At 41.0% G+C, this 17,474-nt stretch overlaps 1 protein-coding gene across 4 annotated transcripts in view; it reads right to left on the bottom strand.

The window, feature by feature from the left end:
• Positions 1 to 964: 964 nt before the first annotated feature.
• LOC119446047 (syntaxin-like) overlaps positions 965 to 17,474 on the bottom strand; it is a 38,419-nt gene continuing 21,909 nt past the window's right edge. The window contains exons 10-12 of one of the 4 annotated variants that reach the window (XM_049663859.1): positions 5,425 to 5,468; positions 4,120 to 4,244; positions 965 to 1,531 (exon numbers count right to left, since the gene is read on the bottom strand). In XM_049663859.1, the coding sequence (XP_049519816.1) occupies positions 4,127 to 4,244; positions 5,425 to 5,468 (162 nt within the window). In that variant the 3' untranslated portion in view covers positions 965 to 1,531; positions 4,120 to 4,126. The other 3 variants (XM_037710370.2, XR_007466103.1, XM_037710371.2) reach the window with 3 other exon arrangements.

Raw genomic sequence — 17,474 nt, 5'->3', positions numbered from 1 at the left:
TCTGAAACCGAAACCTATCAAGGCCACTGCTGCCACAGCAAGACGCTGCCACCACCACCACCCGTAGTGGCGGTGCGCTAGGTTTCGATCGCCGTCAAGCCCGATCGGGATAGAATTTCTCGACCGCGATTGGCTTCCACAGCTAGCTTGCGCAATGTAGCCAATTGCGATCGAGAAATTCAATCCCGATCGGGCTCTATCGCGATCGAAAGTGCACAGATTACTAGTTCGCATAAACTTCATTACCGGGTGTCAGAACATTGACATGTGGCGCTCCACATTATCTTCCTTCATCATTTTTTTTTTGTCTGTAATCTTTTTGTCTCCATGTGATGCAATTTGGTTCACTTGCTTTTTGTTTTTATTGCGATAGCAATTATATGGACACTCCGAGCGGATTTCTGCCGTCGCCGTGAAGTTCCGTATGAAGTCCAACGGCGATAAAATCGTCGCCGTGCGCCGTATGCTGTATGTGTGAGTGAAAGCGCGCGAGCGCGCGAGGGACGCGCGCTTTCACGGGAAGCGAACGCACAGCGTAGAGCAAACGCGACTTCTTCCGTCGCGCGAAAGGCCGTGGGGGACACGAAAGTCGGCGGGGAGGCGACGTTTAGCTGCGGCACCAAATGCGTATTTATATAAAAACGTTGCGAGACGAGAAGGTGGTAAAGACTTCCGACGCTGCTCGACGAGTGTCCCGTTCTGATCTCGTCGAAAACCTCCAAGCCGCCGCCAGAGGCACCGGCAAGTCACCAACGCCGCGCGCATTCGGTGCGAACGTAAGCAAAATGCCGACGGCATCGACAACGGTTATGCGCGTTGCTGGTGCTGCTGTTCAAGTTTATACAGCTGATAAAACTACTATCCTTACTCCGTATAGCTCTCCACTAATTTGCTATCGCAATTGATGCTTCGCCTTTCGGGTGAAACTCCGACATTTTTTTTCGTATTTTCCCTATTATTTCACCTGCTTCAATGCTCGTCGTGTTTAATTGTTATGCGTAAGTGTATCCGTAACGCATGAACAGTGCATGAATAAATAAATTAATTCTTTATGGCAAAGTACAGTGGCTTCCTTTCGTTATGTTACTCGGTGTACTATAATGACACAAGACCAGGCACACCAAATGCAATGTAGTGGTGCTCATTATGCAAATTTCTTTTATTCCCTTTTCACTACAGCTATACAGTACAAACATTTCTGTACACATACGAACCTGTAACATATATTTATATGTATAATATATACACACTTAGCATAGGTAAGCTCTCTTCAATCCCTCTAGGAGCGACTGATGTGCACAACATTCAAGGGTGTAAGAGAAGACAACAGTGGTACTTGGCAAGTCAACAACACTCCGCCTTTTTCTCTCCATTGGTCCAAGACTTATTCCCGACGAGAGGAACTATGCGAAGACATCAAGGTGCACTTGGTCATGAACCCTTATGCTGATCACATGACAACATAGCTTGCTGTAAGAGTGGAAAAACTTGCAGCTCAACTTTGAGAATGTGCGACATCTACACTTGGCATCTGGAAAAAATTCAGACAGGTTGCGATAAGAAACCGATAGAAAATATTTGTTATAAATATATTTCCCTGAAAAAAATGTGGCATAGCTCGACAGTTTCTCAAGCTGTGACTTACTTAGTTGAACAGCCGTTCTCTTTATAATGAAAATGCTTTGCTAAAATGAAGGTTTACCCAAAGTTTCCAACCAGCTGCCTTGTGTCAGTAAGGCAGTGGAGCAAATGGACGTGGAGCTATCTCCCCGCTCATACCATTCATGCAATGGAAATGGGTGACAACGCTACTCAGCATGTCAGGTTGGCCACGGTGTTCCTCAAGGCAGTCATGTTCATTCCTGTGCTACACTGCCCCAATCAGAAGTTTACATGAACTACCTACATCATAAGAATCAGTCTGTATAGCTGTATTACATCCGCATTTGGGCTTCCAGCATGACACAGTCGCAGTTCAGTGCAAGGCGCCAACGTGCTACATCATACATAGAAAAATGTCTGCAGCTTTCACTCCTGCAAATGGTGACTGTGAAATCCACCACCCTCGCATTTAACTGTAAGGCACATGCCCCCATACTCAGCTACCACCAACAACAAAGCCATATCTTGTGTGTAAGAATGCCAGTCTTTGTTTTGTGTGGTCACCGACGAGGGCTTGCCGTCAAACATGTGGCAATTTGCTTAGGGCATCCCTGCAACACTCTTTGAATGCGATTATATAAACCTGTCCAGTCGTCATCGGCACCTGAGCCAGATGTTATTCCTGTACATGCAACAAGCAATGCTGAAACTTGTGTATGTGCTCTTTGCACACGCTGTTAACCTTGTTCAGCTCGCTCAACGCCATCATGCCGTGTTGGGGGGCTGAAATGAAGGGCCAGCACTTGCATCACATAATTAAAGATTTGGGTAGCTGGATGCCTTCCCACAAGAATTCTTGAAACACAAACGGCAAAGAAGGTCAAATATTTTACAGCCTTATCATGCATTCAACTTGCAATTGGGTAGGGAATTCTGTACCCAAGTGTGAGGCCCACACAATGTGAAATATGACTAGTGGGCATTTGCTTTCGTTGCAATGTATTTGAGCTTATTTGGTGTTTCCTAATTCTGAATACTTTTGTTGGCGAGACCATATTTCTCCCAGAACTCTCTATATGATGCCACAAAAATAATCGTTTATCATCTTCAAGTTTTCTAAAAAAATAGGGCTTGACCATTAATCTAGCATTTATATCCCGCTGGAACAAAACATGAACGCAGGAAACTGAACTAGATGGCAGATTTCCCTTTCCAGAATTTGCCGCTGTGCATAACACTGCCATTAATAATTTACAGAGCTTTAGTCTTGGGGCCCAGAGCACTCATAGCACCTGACCACACCACAATCACACATTCAATTCACTTTCAAGTCATGAGATGAAAGAGGTGTCTTTATTTTGCGTTTCATATTCCAATGTGATAGCACCTGGAAAAATAGTCATGCCACTAACACCTAGAGACATTGTGTTCGACTCTGGAACTGGCACCTCTGTGCAACGACCGCGGCTCTCCAGCAGCAAAATCATTTTGATCAGTCTTAGTTTGCATCAGTGTCTCTCACCCGAGACACCAATAAGTGTCACTCCATATATATGAACAGAAACTAATATTCGCCAATTTCGAATAGTGAGTTCTCTAATCACATCAAATACGAATCAAACAGCAAAGAATATTTCATTTGTAATGTTCGATGATTTCAGATATTTCCACAGCCTTAAAACTTCTCTACAAAGTAATTTTCATTACCGGGGGTTAGTTTTTACCTTTTCCTGCCAAGAAGAATCCCGTAAAATGAGGAATTTTCTAGCGCTTTGTTAGTGAAGCACAGTGTTGCAATGTATCACCACGAGCACCTAGCTACAATCGAGCACAGTCAAACCCGGATATATCGAATCTGAAGGGGAACCCCAAAAAGTTCAATTTGTAGGTAATTCGATATATACAATAAAAGTTTCATACAAAATTTTCACGAGGATTTTACTGCTGTTCTTTCTACACAACAATTCGTTATATCTGTGGGCTTGATATATACGGGTTCGACTGTATTAAGGTAATACAGAAATGGTAATAGATACGCAGTCTACTGCAAAAAGAATTAAAGCCAGGCAGCCATTACCAGCAACAGCGAACTGGCCATTACTTTTTTTTTGCAATTGGCTATACGTCAGGCTAAGGCTATATATAGAAGTTTAACTTGCTTGATGCATGTAGTCTCACAAAAAAAATTTTTTTTTCATTGTTTATATATTACAACTAAATAAAGTCTACTGTGCTCAAACTCAAACCACATTTCACTCGTACCACATTTACAAGCACAACAGTAAATGGCACAACAGGTATACAGCATAACTTTTTTAATTTTTTTTTTATTTCCAATTTTGCCTCCTCTGCATATCTGGTTTAGCTTAAGAACTCGCCTTCTCTCAATATTTGTATTCTTCTGAATTTTAAACGTCCACTGCTCACACATTCCTGATTTAAAGACGTGCACGTGTGTCGACATATCCATCCACTTTGAACCCAAAGTCTCGCTGTGGCATTCAAACGATAACTCACCTGACCCCTATTTAACGCCTTCTTGCATGTACAGAACACGGCTAAGACAAACCAACCCAGCTGCCAATGATGATGACCAGCAGGACAGCAGAGATGGCAGTGCATATGAGGATAAGCACTCGTTTCTGAAAATCAAAAAGGCATGACATTACCAGCACATATATTTTTCTTGCTTAATGCTATGCCCAGTACGATACCACATGAAACGCATGATTACACAAAATAGTTGCTCCAAATGCCTCCCCAGATGTTCTACTTGCTTCTTTTGATAGACAACGCTCATGAATGGCATGCCTCTGTCCCTGTAGACCACTGTAGACCACCCCAAACCCTCTCAAGGATCCCCAAGAGACTTTGGACCACAGCTTGAGGCAGAATGGTCTATATCAAGTCCTTCAAGTAAACCTCAACACTGCTGGGTTGCATTGATTGCGATGCATGTGTGTAGCCGATGTAACGCCCCAGTGTTAATGCTCAGTTGAAGGACTTGCGTGCTGAAGGCCGATAGTTTTCAGCACTTTGGCTCCTTCAATCACAAATTGTGATTGGCTATTGGCAAAAGCTCGACACTAAAATTTTTGCACATGCATGTTAAAGTATTATCTACACTGCGATTAAAATTGTTATTTTAGGCTCTCAGCAATGCTTGGTTATCCATATGTGACATTAGGAATAAGTTCTAGCACAAAGAGGCACTACAGAGAAACTCTAAATTTGTTTAGACCGAAGTTTATTCACTGAACCTCTATCAGAGGAGAAAATTCCTATACTGAACTTGCACCCAAACCACTGCACCAGTGATGTGAATTTAATGTTAAATGTTTCACAGCATTTTCATGTATTCAGGATGTCTTTTTATGTCGAGAAAGTTCCCCAATGTTTCCCATTGAGTCTCTGATCGTTTTTAAATGCAATATATAATCTTTCTCTATCAATAATAAACTATGTTTTTCATTGAATAGCTTCTTAAGTTTCTGCCCAGGAAAGAATTCTACAAAGCAGTGATGGTTCAACACGAAATGCATGCACTTGTGTTGAAGCCCTTTTAGTGCGAAGCCTCTGACATGACAACGCAATACCATATCAAACAGGGTTGTGTATTTTTGCTCGTTTCCCTGCCCTACTGCTGGCTAACAACATAGTGCAAGACCAAGTCCTGACACCAATCATAAGATCTTACTGTGAGAATTGTGCAGTTTGAAAAATGAAAAGAAAAAAAGGAACCAGAAAGTAAGCAAGGTACCATAATGCTGAAACATAGAAAACTTAATTGTAACAAATGAAAAAACAAAAAGAAACACTTACGTTTCATTATGGCAAGAACGTATCAAAAGTTTGACTCGAAGCATCTAATCCAACGAAAAAGAAATGCTCAAACAGAAACTTGTAATTAATGGAACACGAGCATTTATTGCAGGACACACAATATACAGTGCATGAACAAAAACATACAATAGGCCTCAGCAGAAATATTCTTTCGTAGCCACTTATGACATGCATGGTGACAAGAAATTCTTACCCTCTAGTAAATGACATGGCTAGTTATGCGACAATTAGCCCACCTGTGCATGACCCCCACATATGAGTTTCATTACACCTTATCACCATGAACAATTTGGAAAAAACAAGGAACTTGCAACATTCATATCTATCGCACTATGCCAGTAACATACACTATCAAGGGCAATCAAAATGCAAACAGGACAATTAGACTAGAATGCAACCTGAAAAGATGGTTATTATGATAGGTTCAACAAACAGTGTGGTATGTTTTCCAAAGAGCAAGAGAAAACCAACCATGCCATATTATTTAACCAACTGCGACCACAATACTTTTGTACCTGCTTGTGTTGAAACCAGCCTGCTCGAGTTGTTTAGTTTGCTTGCAAAAGTACGCAAGCTGGCAGAGAGCCTAAAATGCCATGCCATTCAAATACTTCTCTTATTAATTAATGCAACATGAATACCCACTTTCAAAGTATTTGCGTGCAAAACAAAGGCACTCTAGAACACACATGCGGAGTGTAGTCAGCCCAGGTTACAAGGGCACTGCCTTCAGCATGCGATACACTGCAGTTCATGTTCATGCAAACAATAATTGCATTGTATAATTTTGGACGTCGCAAAGTTTTACACATCAACACAAAAAAGAAAAAGCATCTGTGTTAACACTACAGAGTCAGCACTGGAACCTGGTTATTGTGCTAGGTACATGAGGTTTCCCATTGTAGCATTTTCTCAACTTCATATCGATTCCAACAGTCATTCACAAACTTGCGCTGTTGTTTTACAATTTACTGACACTGAACATTTGGCTTCTTGGGTTAGATCAATGCATCCAAAAACAGGAACGATGAGTGGACAGTCGAAAGGCCTGAATACAGTCAAACGACTTTATAACGAAGTGCTTTATAACAAAGTGCTCCGAAATCATGCGTTATACAGGTCAACTGGTTGCAAAGGTCGCACACCGCACAGCTCACAATAGAACCGGGACAGAATTATTACTACATTTTACAGGTAATTTAGCTGTAAAGGTGTTCGTTGTAGAGAGCGTAACTGTCAAATTGGGTATTCAGGATGCGTACTTAAAGGGACACTAAAACAAAATACTAAGCCAAGTTAGATCAAAACATTAGTGTTCATCTAGAAGTCTATCACTGTTTTTTGCGTGCCAATATGTGACCTTGTTGCATAGTAAATCGCCATCGAAGATCTTGCTGCTGCTCCTCAATTTGAATCGCCCGCACCAAAATGAACAAGTTGACATAATCCCCATGTGACCTTCCTCTCCGCCTCCCTCTGTGAATCAGCCAGTGCCGATGTCACACGAGAGGTACCAAAGCCTAAAACAGGGTGGCGGAACTATGATTTTCCATTTTTTTAATTTTCTCACTTGCAAAAGCTCTTTTCTGAGCTACAAATGGCAAATTCATTATTACTGAATCCTAATCCTTCAATATAGCTCAGCTTAATATTTTCCTTTAGTGTCCTATTAATGTTGAGTTAATAAAGACGCAAATAGAAAGGGCTCCTCCAGCTGTAGAGTTAGCTCGTTCATCCTTGAATTTCGAACAGCGGTAGAATCTTGTGGTGTACGTACTTTTTTTATTACTATATCTGGGACCGGTTGCTCACCTATTTCATGCAGAATAAATCCCAACCACGCCAGGTCAGTGGCAATTGATCTCACAGATATATATAGAACTAAAGATGTAATCGCTTCTGGATGTGGGGGCCTCAAAATTTGAGTGCGTGCCACGATTGTTCAAGAAACGCACAACATGCACTGCGTCTCGTCAGAACAGTGACAGATGGCACCACCATTCTGCAGTCAAGACAGCAATAAATGCTGTGATTCCTTATTAGCTCAAGCAAGCTAGGTGACCAACTGTTGCCGCCCTGTTACAAAGGGGATGCCAACAGAAATCAATGTCAAGGAATACTTTCCTTGGCTTTGTGTCCAGAAAAGTGCAAGCTAGCACTTTTCAGGCTAGCATCATCAAGACGATGCATGCTTTCGATTTATTCAGAATGAGGTTGACAAGTACTGTTAACAAAGATGAAAGAGGTAATTAAATGAAATACACGATGAAATGCTATTTCTGTGCAGAATTTAAGCACAAATAAACCGGCAGCTTAAATAAGAGAGCCATTTATACCTGTCTTCCTCTCTTATGCAATATTTGAAATGTTAATCAACACCACTACATAATGGCAACGTCAATTTGGCCGTAAAATCATGGCTCTGATAACATAGATGAGGTTGCACAGAACTTTCGTCTTTTCGACCAGGGAGTTTGGCGGTCGCTAATCGCTCACTTTGCTATCTTGCAAAAATATTTTGTGCGTATATGAGCTACTGAGTTACTGTGAATAAGTTATTAGTTTCGTAAACTTCCATTTTGGACAATACTGTATTTAACTTATAATATTCCAAACTTTTAAGAACTCAAACAGCGCTGTACGATCCTCACGAGTTTCAATTAATGCAAGTTGATAAGACTTCAAATCAGATCTCCAACTCAACTTCAGCGTCATACTGATGCTTTTAAAAAAGTTTTGCTGTAACAAGATGCCGTACAACGAGGGATCACCAAAAACGCAAGACAGCAGTTAATTTTTGGCACATAATACTAAAGGAGGGAAAACTAATTACAAGAGTGTCTATATCTTCGTGCCATGTACACACAGAGCAAAATACTATGTGCTTTTTTATGTGCGGAGGTATTGATCTGGCACGACACAGCAGTAAAGAAAATCGGAGAGACACGGCACGCTCATATTAATCGTATCTGTACCGCACTTGAAGTGCCACCGTTATCATGGCTGACAAAATGTGGCAGAGAGCCAGGCATGAAAATTGCATGAAATAAAGCCCTTGTTACTGTAGAGTAAATCTAGAAAATAAAACGCACAAGTATATACCCTGCCAGTAGTACATAAGAGAAGGTTTAAAACATTAAACAATCAGCTTGACACCAGTGGTCGCTGAGGAGCAGGACTAGTTCATGGTGCAGAAAAGATTAAACAAAGAAAAATGGTAAAGCACCTCTGATAACAGCACTTCTACCTATCAATAATATCTAAAAAGTGGACCCTGAGCTCTTGGGCTTTCTTTTCTCTGAGCACAGATGTCAGTACGCAATATGTTGTGTTTGGCTAAACGACACATTTGTAGCCATATCTAAAAGACATGATGAGGAGTTAAAAACACGGTAATTTTTTTGTTATGTGGTCCTCATAGACATTAAATTCTTAACACAAGTACCCACAGGCACTCATCAGCATGTGTTATAGCTAAGCATCAGCTGCCTCAAACACATTTGCTGGTAGTAAATAGGTCAAACTAGCTGAAACTGAGAAGAAGAAAAAAAAGGGGGGGGGGAGGAGGGGCTAGTTACTGGGCCTTTTATGCTGTGCTGAACTCCCTTCCTCTAGGGGTGTGATGCTATTACGTCACTGTGGTCATAGAATATGAGATACCATAAAATAAAAGTACTGATCGTCTGAACCTATTCAGAAAAGCTTAGCAGCGAAAATACGAAGAAATGACATGCATGAAATATAGAGAGACATCTAAATACTTGCAGAATATCTAAAAATTGTTGCATATCCGCAGAAATTTTGCAGACGCAATGATGCTCCTTGCTCTCTGCACTGCTCTGACAGAAATAGCACTTTGAGGACCTGGTATTTAGGACAATGTCTTGCTTTACAATGCTCAAAGAAACCCGTAAATTCAAACGAGTAAAACACAATTATTTAGGAAACTGAAGTTTTCCATTTGCTTAAGTGCACTGCATGGGAATGGGAATCCAAGGAAGGGGCAATATTGTAATATAAGGTCTGTTCAGAGAGAGAGAGACTCACTCCTTGGTACTGGACTTGGTGCAACTGACATTCCCTACCCTTCCTGTCATACACACAAGCACCCTCATCTCATGACAACTATGAGTCAAGAAGTTTGACACCTTTCTGTAGTTATTATGTGGCGATGATGCTCCTATATTTCACTTCAGTGTCACGCATCAGTTTGCTGATGGGATGAATAAGCACTGTTTCCGACATGCACCAGTTTGCCTTAATAGCTGAAACCTGCTGTGTGGTTACGACTTACTGCACCAAAATGTTACAGAATATAAAAGCTTGCACTTTCCAGGCTATCTATGCATAATGCTAGCACATACACAAAAGGAAGCAGGTAGGGCATATCATTTAGGTTTGAATATCTATGTTGTGTGCACTCTTCTCACTTATCAATATAGGCAAGAATTTACCTTCATTTTTAATTGTTATTTCCGTGCCACTGCTGCAACAGTTTTGCCATAATCATTGTGTTTTACCATTTTCATGGTGTAATGCACTAAACATGCCGATCTTTTGAAGAGAGATAGACAGCTAAACATCGGCTTAACCTACAAAAATACACAGTGGCATACTAGGAGCCTAGTTATAGCTATAGTTATGGCCTAGTTATCACCAATTAATCAGCGAAACAAGGAAGCCGTAAGCACAACCATTACTCAATCTTGCAGCAAGTTCATAAAGTTCATCCGGCTTCAGAAACGAAATATGACAGCACTGCCGAAAAATAAAACTGAACGAGAAGCTAAACCATGCAAGCAGACACACAAATACGTGAACAGAACATAGGCATAAGTCAGCCAGTACAGGTACACAAATCAACCCCCTCCCCCCAAAAAAACACACACACACGCCTACAACTAACCCTCATTCTTAGAGAAGTTTGAAAGAAGCAACAAAAAAATAAAGAACTGTCGCAACATAAAAAGCATGACTCAGATTTGTGCCTCTTTCTTTGTAAATCATATTTCTGAAAATTGGAGACAACGTGCCCCAATTATGTATTCGTTGTGGTCATCAGAAAATATTCAATGCAAACACTGCTGTCGAGAATATTCATTCGAACATGTAAAAAACAGGAACATTAATGACTAACACTAGTTCCAACAATAAACGAAAGCAGAGTAATAAACCACCGACTAGAATTCACGACTATACATGCATTCGCAGCTTCAGTAAAAGCCTGCGGTACAAGCTTTATACAACATCAGTAAAAGAAGAAAAAGCAATGCGTAAGGAATGATATGCCATCACTTGTTCCAGCTGTAAATAAACATGACTGTTGTGTCATTATCATAATGACAAAAGAAAAAAAAAATTGCAGAGGTGGTCTAGATATGCCTAAAAAATTCACAGCTGACTATGGTCAGTAAACAACAACAGGCTAAAAAGCACTGCCTGAATAACATATAGTATATAATAATATGTTGTCTTTGGTTCCCATGATAATAACGTTATTGCTGTAAAAACACAGAAAATGAAAGAACTTCCTCATTTGTAAAGCAACATAACCAAACCATCAAATTGGAAGTGTCCATACTAACATAATAAGACAAACGAGTCAAAGGAAGATGGGAGACTCGAACTGATCAACAGTGGGCGACGTGGTTAAATTTTGTCAACATTTTCTTTTTTTCTCTTCACTTCTGACTAGACACATTTGTACTATTCACTGATTTCTTTTCTTACTAGCATTTATTCCTCCTAAATGGGCCCTGCAACACTTTGAACATGGTGAGAATATGTCCGTGATCCATAGACAATGCTGCCATGAACAAGCAAGCCGAATATCATTCCAGTGCACTCAGCAGGGAGCCTGCAATATTGCATAAAAGATCACTCGCTTTCTCTCCTGCAGCATTCCAGGTATCCTCTGTTTTGCTGCCATAAATGAAATAACGGACCGCGCAACAGCCCACAGATGCCAGCCATTGGAGATTCACGAGTTAACTAGTGACTAAAAGCTAATGCACACATGCACACCCCTCCTTTTAGCAAATCAGGAGGAAACAGCGACTGTTGATGCCTCTTAGCTATCCTGTCACCGCTCCTTTAATTGTCGCTCTTGTGCATCTTTGTCAGGCGTCAGCTCTGAAAGGTTACGATAAGTACACCACAGAAAGAAAGAAAGTAAGGAAGGAGCAATGCAAGCAGGGCATAAGCTATCGCCCACAGGCTAGAGGAAATGTTCAGTTGAGGGAGAATGGGCAAAGCAAACAATGCGCTCATTACATACCTCTGTAATTATTAGATATTTTTCGAAAAGTTCTTCGAGAATATATTCACTGAAAAGCATCGCACTCACTCCAGCGAGTTCTCAGTTTTGAAGAAAAAGTGTCGCAGGGTCCCTTTAACTTGACACCTCCTTCTTACGCCTGCAAGGTTTTCTTTTCTTTTCTTTTTTTTTTCCACCCATTCATCAGCCATACAAACCTTATTGCTTAGTTTCTGTTTTCAGGCAAAGCTATATACATGCACTAGATTTACTGCCTCTGCTTGCACGTGACGGGGCTCTTTAGTTTTTCTTCTTTCTCCCTCATTTTATTTCTTGCATCCTCTCCCATGTTGCTGCTCTGCCTTCTCGCTTTGAATAGGCAAAAGGATCAAGAGCTGCCTGCTACCACCGCTAAAGAAGCACCAGCATATCCCCACCCCTCCTGCTTTAAACATTTCGCCAGCCTTCGTTGTTTTCAAACTACTGAACACGCGTGGAAGCTTCAGATCTGAGTGCCACATTTATGGCACCTTTATTAGTGCGAGCCGTCCAACGTCAGCTTGTCAGTTCCAGAGAAAAAGAAAGTTCTAAAACAATTACTGCTTTAAAAAAATGCCTCTTTTGTTGGAACACATTTAACCTTTGTAAGGCCTCTTTCAAAGGCCATGCTGGAGCAAAAAACACATTTATTTAAAGACTGGAAAGCTCACATGACACTGAAATTCACTTCTGTCGATCTACTTTTGTGCTACTCAGCTTCTCTGTACAAGTGGACCTTTCACTCAGTCATGGGACTTCAGTTGTTGAAGTCATGTGAAACAGGTGTTTGAAGTGTGTACATCAACACACACATCCGGCCTTCAAGCACCTCTTTGTCCTTTTCTGCAACCACAGTTTGTGTTTCCTGCAATGATGTCGTGGGCAAGCTCACTAGCCTAAGCCTCTTGATGTTTAGGTTTAAGGCCAGCGCAAAAGACTGCCCATAGGCGGCTCACACCTGAGAGATTACTTAATATGAAGAAGCGCCTGTTAATAACGAACAAAAAAGTTAGATCTGTGCAACTTCCAGCATCTTATGCATCGTTGACCGCAGAAGGCTGCCAGTATTGCCTAATTTTTTTCTGTTTCGTTTCCTACTGGCTGCATCTGATGCACAGCACCGCCCAAACTTACTGAGTATGCTTAACCAGAGTGTTCCAGGTGGCAGCACAAGTAGCAATGGCATTGCGGCGCTTTTACTTTTTCTTGCTTACTTTATTTCGCTGTGCATATCCCAGTTCCCTGTCATGTTCCACCCTCTCCACTCAAGGAACCTGCAATTCTAGCATTAATTAACACACACCTGTCCAACCTGCCCAACCACCCTTTTCAAGCTAAATACAGGGCACGTGCCAACTGCCACCTGCATTTCAAACAACGAGGTGAATTAACGAAACTTAAAGGGAGAAACAAGACAACACTATAGGAAGTCATTTTCCTTCATTTGCATGTTTCATCTGGATTGGCACCGATGCTACCAATACGTATCATCATCATCACCACTATCATCAGCCTATATTTATGTATACTGCAGGATGAAGGCCTCTCCCTGCGATCTCCAATTACACCTGTCTTGCGCTAGTTGATTCCATCTTGCGCCTGCAAATTTTCTAACTTCATCACCCCACCAAGTTTTCTGCCGTCCTCGACTGCGCTTCCCTTCTCTTGGTATCCATTCTGTAACTCTAATGGTCCACCGGTTATCGATCCTATGCATTACATGGCCTGCCCAGCTCCATTTTTTCCTCTTAATGTCAACTAGAATTTCGGCTATCCCCATTTGCTCTCTGATTCACACCGCTCTCTTTCTGTCTCTAAACGTTAGACCTGTATGCACTCCAACCCAATTTTATTCTTCTGTAATATTCCTGCTCATGATCAGGGTCCCCTGTAATTGACCTAGGTAAACATACTCCTTTACAGACTCTAGAGGCTGACTGGAAATCCTGAATTCTTCTTCCCTTGCTAGACTATTGCACATTATCTTTGTATTCTGCATATTCATTTTCAACCCAATTCTTACACTCTCTCGATTAAGGTCCTCAATCATTTTCTGTAATTCGTCCCCATTGTTGCTGAACAGGACAATGTCATGTGCAAATCGAAGGTTGCCGAGATATTTGCCATTGATGTTCACTCCTAAGCCTTCCCAGTCTAAGAGCTTGAATACTTCTTCTAAGCATGCAGTGAATACCATTGGAGAGATGGTGTCTGCTTGCTTGACCCCTTTCTTGATAGGTAACTTTATACTTTTCTTGTGGAGAACCTAGGTAGCCGTGGAATCTTTGTAGATATTTGTCAAGATATTCACGTATGCCCCCTGTACTCCTTGATTACGCAATGCCTCTATGACTGCTGGTATCTCTACTGAATCAAATGCCTTTTCATAATATATGAAAGCCATATAGAGAAGTTGATTGTACTCTGCAGATTTCTCGATTACCTGAGTGATGACATACCAATACATATCGACACCAGCTAATCTGATTGTCTACCCTGCTTCTTTTTGATAACTAGCACCTTGTAGTGCCCATCTTTATCTTTTCTTTGATCTCGTAATGTCCAAACAATGGTATATCTTTCATCTCGGAGGTCTGCAACTAGTCAAAGTTTCGAACCCAAATTGAACACTTTTCTTCTGAATCAAAGTAATTACTGATTCAAGAATTCGACGTTCAACTTTAATTATAATTAAATTCAATTGTATTATACAAGACCACTGCAATTACTGGAGCCTGCCAGTGATGAAAGCAGTCCATGCATACAGTCAACCAGCTGCTTCATATCCTAAATGTAAGCCAGCCATGAGCTTGGTAACGTTTACACGCTTCTTATCACAAGCTGCTCAGTCGAATGGACTTGCAAAGTAGCATTGTGCATACTGAAGGAAGTAAGGGTAAGGTATCTCTTTGTGTGTAAGTGCAACCCATTCTCTCTCCCCGTTTCTTTTTCTATTTTCAGAGGTAGAAAAATATTTAGTACTCGGTTCAGTATTCAAGGCCCTTACTCTTCTGTTATCAACATCCAATTCAATTTGAAATTTTCACTATGAAAACACTAATAATACCACCCTGCCAAATAACTGTGTAAGATGGCCTCAAGGATCATTGTTCCTCTCTATATAGTTTTGTATCTGAAGCTTAATGTGTTCAAGGACTTTCAAAACCATTCAGAGAAGACGAAGTAGTGTTATGTACCAATACTAATACTTTCATGATACCTTAAAAAAATGCAAGGAAGAAAAAAAGAAAAGAAAAGCCGCCATCTGCAGATGGTGCAATGAAACAGGGAAATGCATGTTGCTAAATATATATAAAAAAGAAAAAAAAAACAAAGAAAGACTAAATGAAAGTACTAAGATCTCTAATGCAAGTAAAATTAGCTTTTAGTGGTGCTACGGAAGGGCATCGAAATAATGATAGTAGAAGTATCGCAATCAACGAGCAAGTTCACTTTTACAGGGAGGCACGCTTACTGCGCTAACAACACATGCGTTTTGCTGAACAGAATTATTGCTACAATTGAAAAATTAAACAAAAAATAAGAACCCTACTCATCACAGTGTATGCTTTCTATCTGCTGGGGTCAAATTTACAGAAAGGTTACACAGGTTAAACAGAAATGTCATACAGAAATATACAGCAAGGTGACTGGTGCCTGCCTATAGTGATATGCTGCAGCAATGCCTGTTAATAAATGCTCAACACTACAACACGGCAAGGTGCACGCACGTCCAGGTCGAAACACATCTAGCACTGACTAGCCATGAGACTTTTTCAATCTTTACTGGGGATGTCGGTAGCATGGTTCTGATCCATTCAAAAGGGATGCAAACATCTGACAAATAAGGCTGTGAACTAGCCTACCCTGTCAAAAAAGCAATTGACTCCAATCAGGAAATTTTCAATTGGTACCAATGGGAAAATTTCCAATCATAAATTGGTACATAAATGGAACAATTAGACCAGCTGGAACGTGACCAATTGGTTTTTGTTGGAGTGACCAATTGTACCCAATGGGTACTAATTGGTTTGAAACCAATTAGTTGTAATGACCAATTAAAGGGAAAATGAGACATCCACCCAATCGTAGCAATTGCTACGAAGGAAACCCATACGGGTTCCATGAAAGAAAAGCCTCGCAGTTAAAGAAAAACTCGTCCTGGTCCGGGACTCGAACCCGGGACCACCGCCTTACCGGGGCAGCCGCTCTACCATCTGCTGGAACCCGTATGGGTTTCCTTCGTAGCAAATGCTACAATTGGGTGGATGTCTCATTTTCCCTTCAATTACTTCTCTCCACCTAGCGGGCTTCCGCTGAACTATTACGTCTAATGACCAATTGCACCAATGGGCAATACCAATGCACATATACATATATACCCTACAAAGCAAACCTAAATAGGATTCCAGCTGTCAGAAACAGGTCTGCTATAGCCTTAGTACTGCATGCATATATATATAGCTATAACTCATTCCAGTTACTTTGAATGGGTTCATACACTGGAAATGTGATTTTCCAGTTGGTTACATTCTAGTTTATTCCTATTGGTAGTCCAATTAGACTTAGTAGTTGGGAATGTAAGGTGGGCCTAGCTGGTTAAAACTGACAAGTCCAATTGGACTCAGTTGGTTGCATCCCTGACTCAATCATAACCAAGTGGAGGTAATGATTTCCCACTTGGTTGGAACCAAATCCAATTGGACTCAATTGGTTTCACTTTGACTCAATCGTAACCAGCTGGAACTAGGAATTTTCCAATCGGTCTCAATTGGGCCCAGTTCATTCCACTTGGCAACTCCAATTGGTTTCTCCTCTGACCCAATCGTAACCAGTTGGAAGTAAGGATTTTCCAATTGGTTCCTATTCGTCCCAGTTGATTCCTATTGGAAAAGCCAATTGGAGTCAATTGTTTTTTTTTTTTCTTTGACTGGGTATTCAATGCTCTTGTGCTAATATTTTCATTCTCCAACTTTCCAGCAGCAAACAAGCAAACAAAAAATGATGACATCATACGCAACATCACAATACTATACTATTCTCAGTTATCCATATTGCAAAGTGCACTCTGCATAGCTGATATGCAGGCCCAAGCTGGTACCAGGTAGCAGTGTATAGTCAGTACAGGTGCCAGTAATAGTTAAACAGTCCATGGCACCTGTCCTTGGAACCGAGAGGTTCCAAGCCAGACTGCTTGTGCTTTCACTGGAGCCCATTGCCATAGTTGGCACAACCTATATATGTTCTAAAACACCAAGATGACTAACAATATGTATCAAGGAAGCAACAGAAAAATCAGCAGAAGATTTCTAACAAAATATGCGGCAGGCTCGTCTCGGCATATGGGGCACAGAAGCCGGAGCCTCACTAGCCTACTGCAATGAGAAATGCGCTGCATATTTCGGATTCTGTCAAGGATTGTGGTGCACAAGAGATGTCACTGTCCTTTCCATTTCTTTCATCTCCGCACTGAGACGAATATGATTATGGCCAGGATGACGACGACGACCACAATCAGGACTAGGATTATTATTTTCTTCTGCAAACAACAAAAATAAAGAAAAAATAAAACAAAGGAAAACAAAAAAATCTCTTCCTGCTTGCCTAAAGGACCGCAGGCCTCTAATAAAAATGGAGTCAACAAAATGATAAATGGGCTGCGTACACTAAAACACAGATTATAAACTGTGCAAGGGAATGCTGCACGAACAAAAAGTGAACCGAAAGAAAATTA

This window comes from Dermacentor silvarum, chromosome 3, assembly GCF_013339745.2.
Source record: "Dermacentor silvarum isolate Dsil-2018 chromosome 3, BIME_Dsil_1.4, whole genome shotgun sequence".
NCBI lineage: Eukaryota > Metazoa > Arthropoda > Arachnida > Ixodida > Ixodidae > Dermacentor > Dermacentor silvarum.
This window is presented reverse-complemented; position numbering and strand designations above follow the sequence as displayed.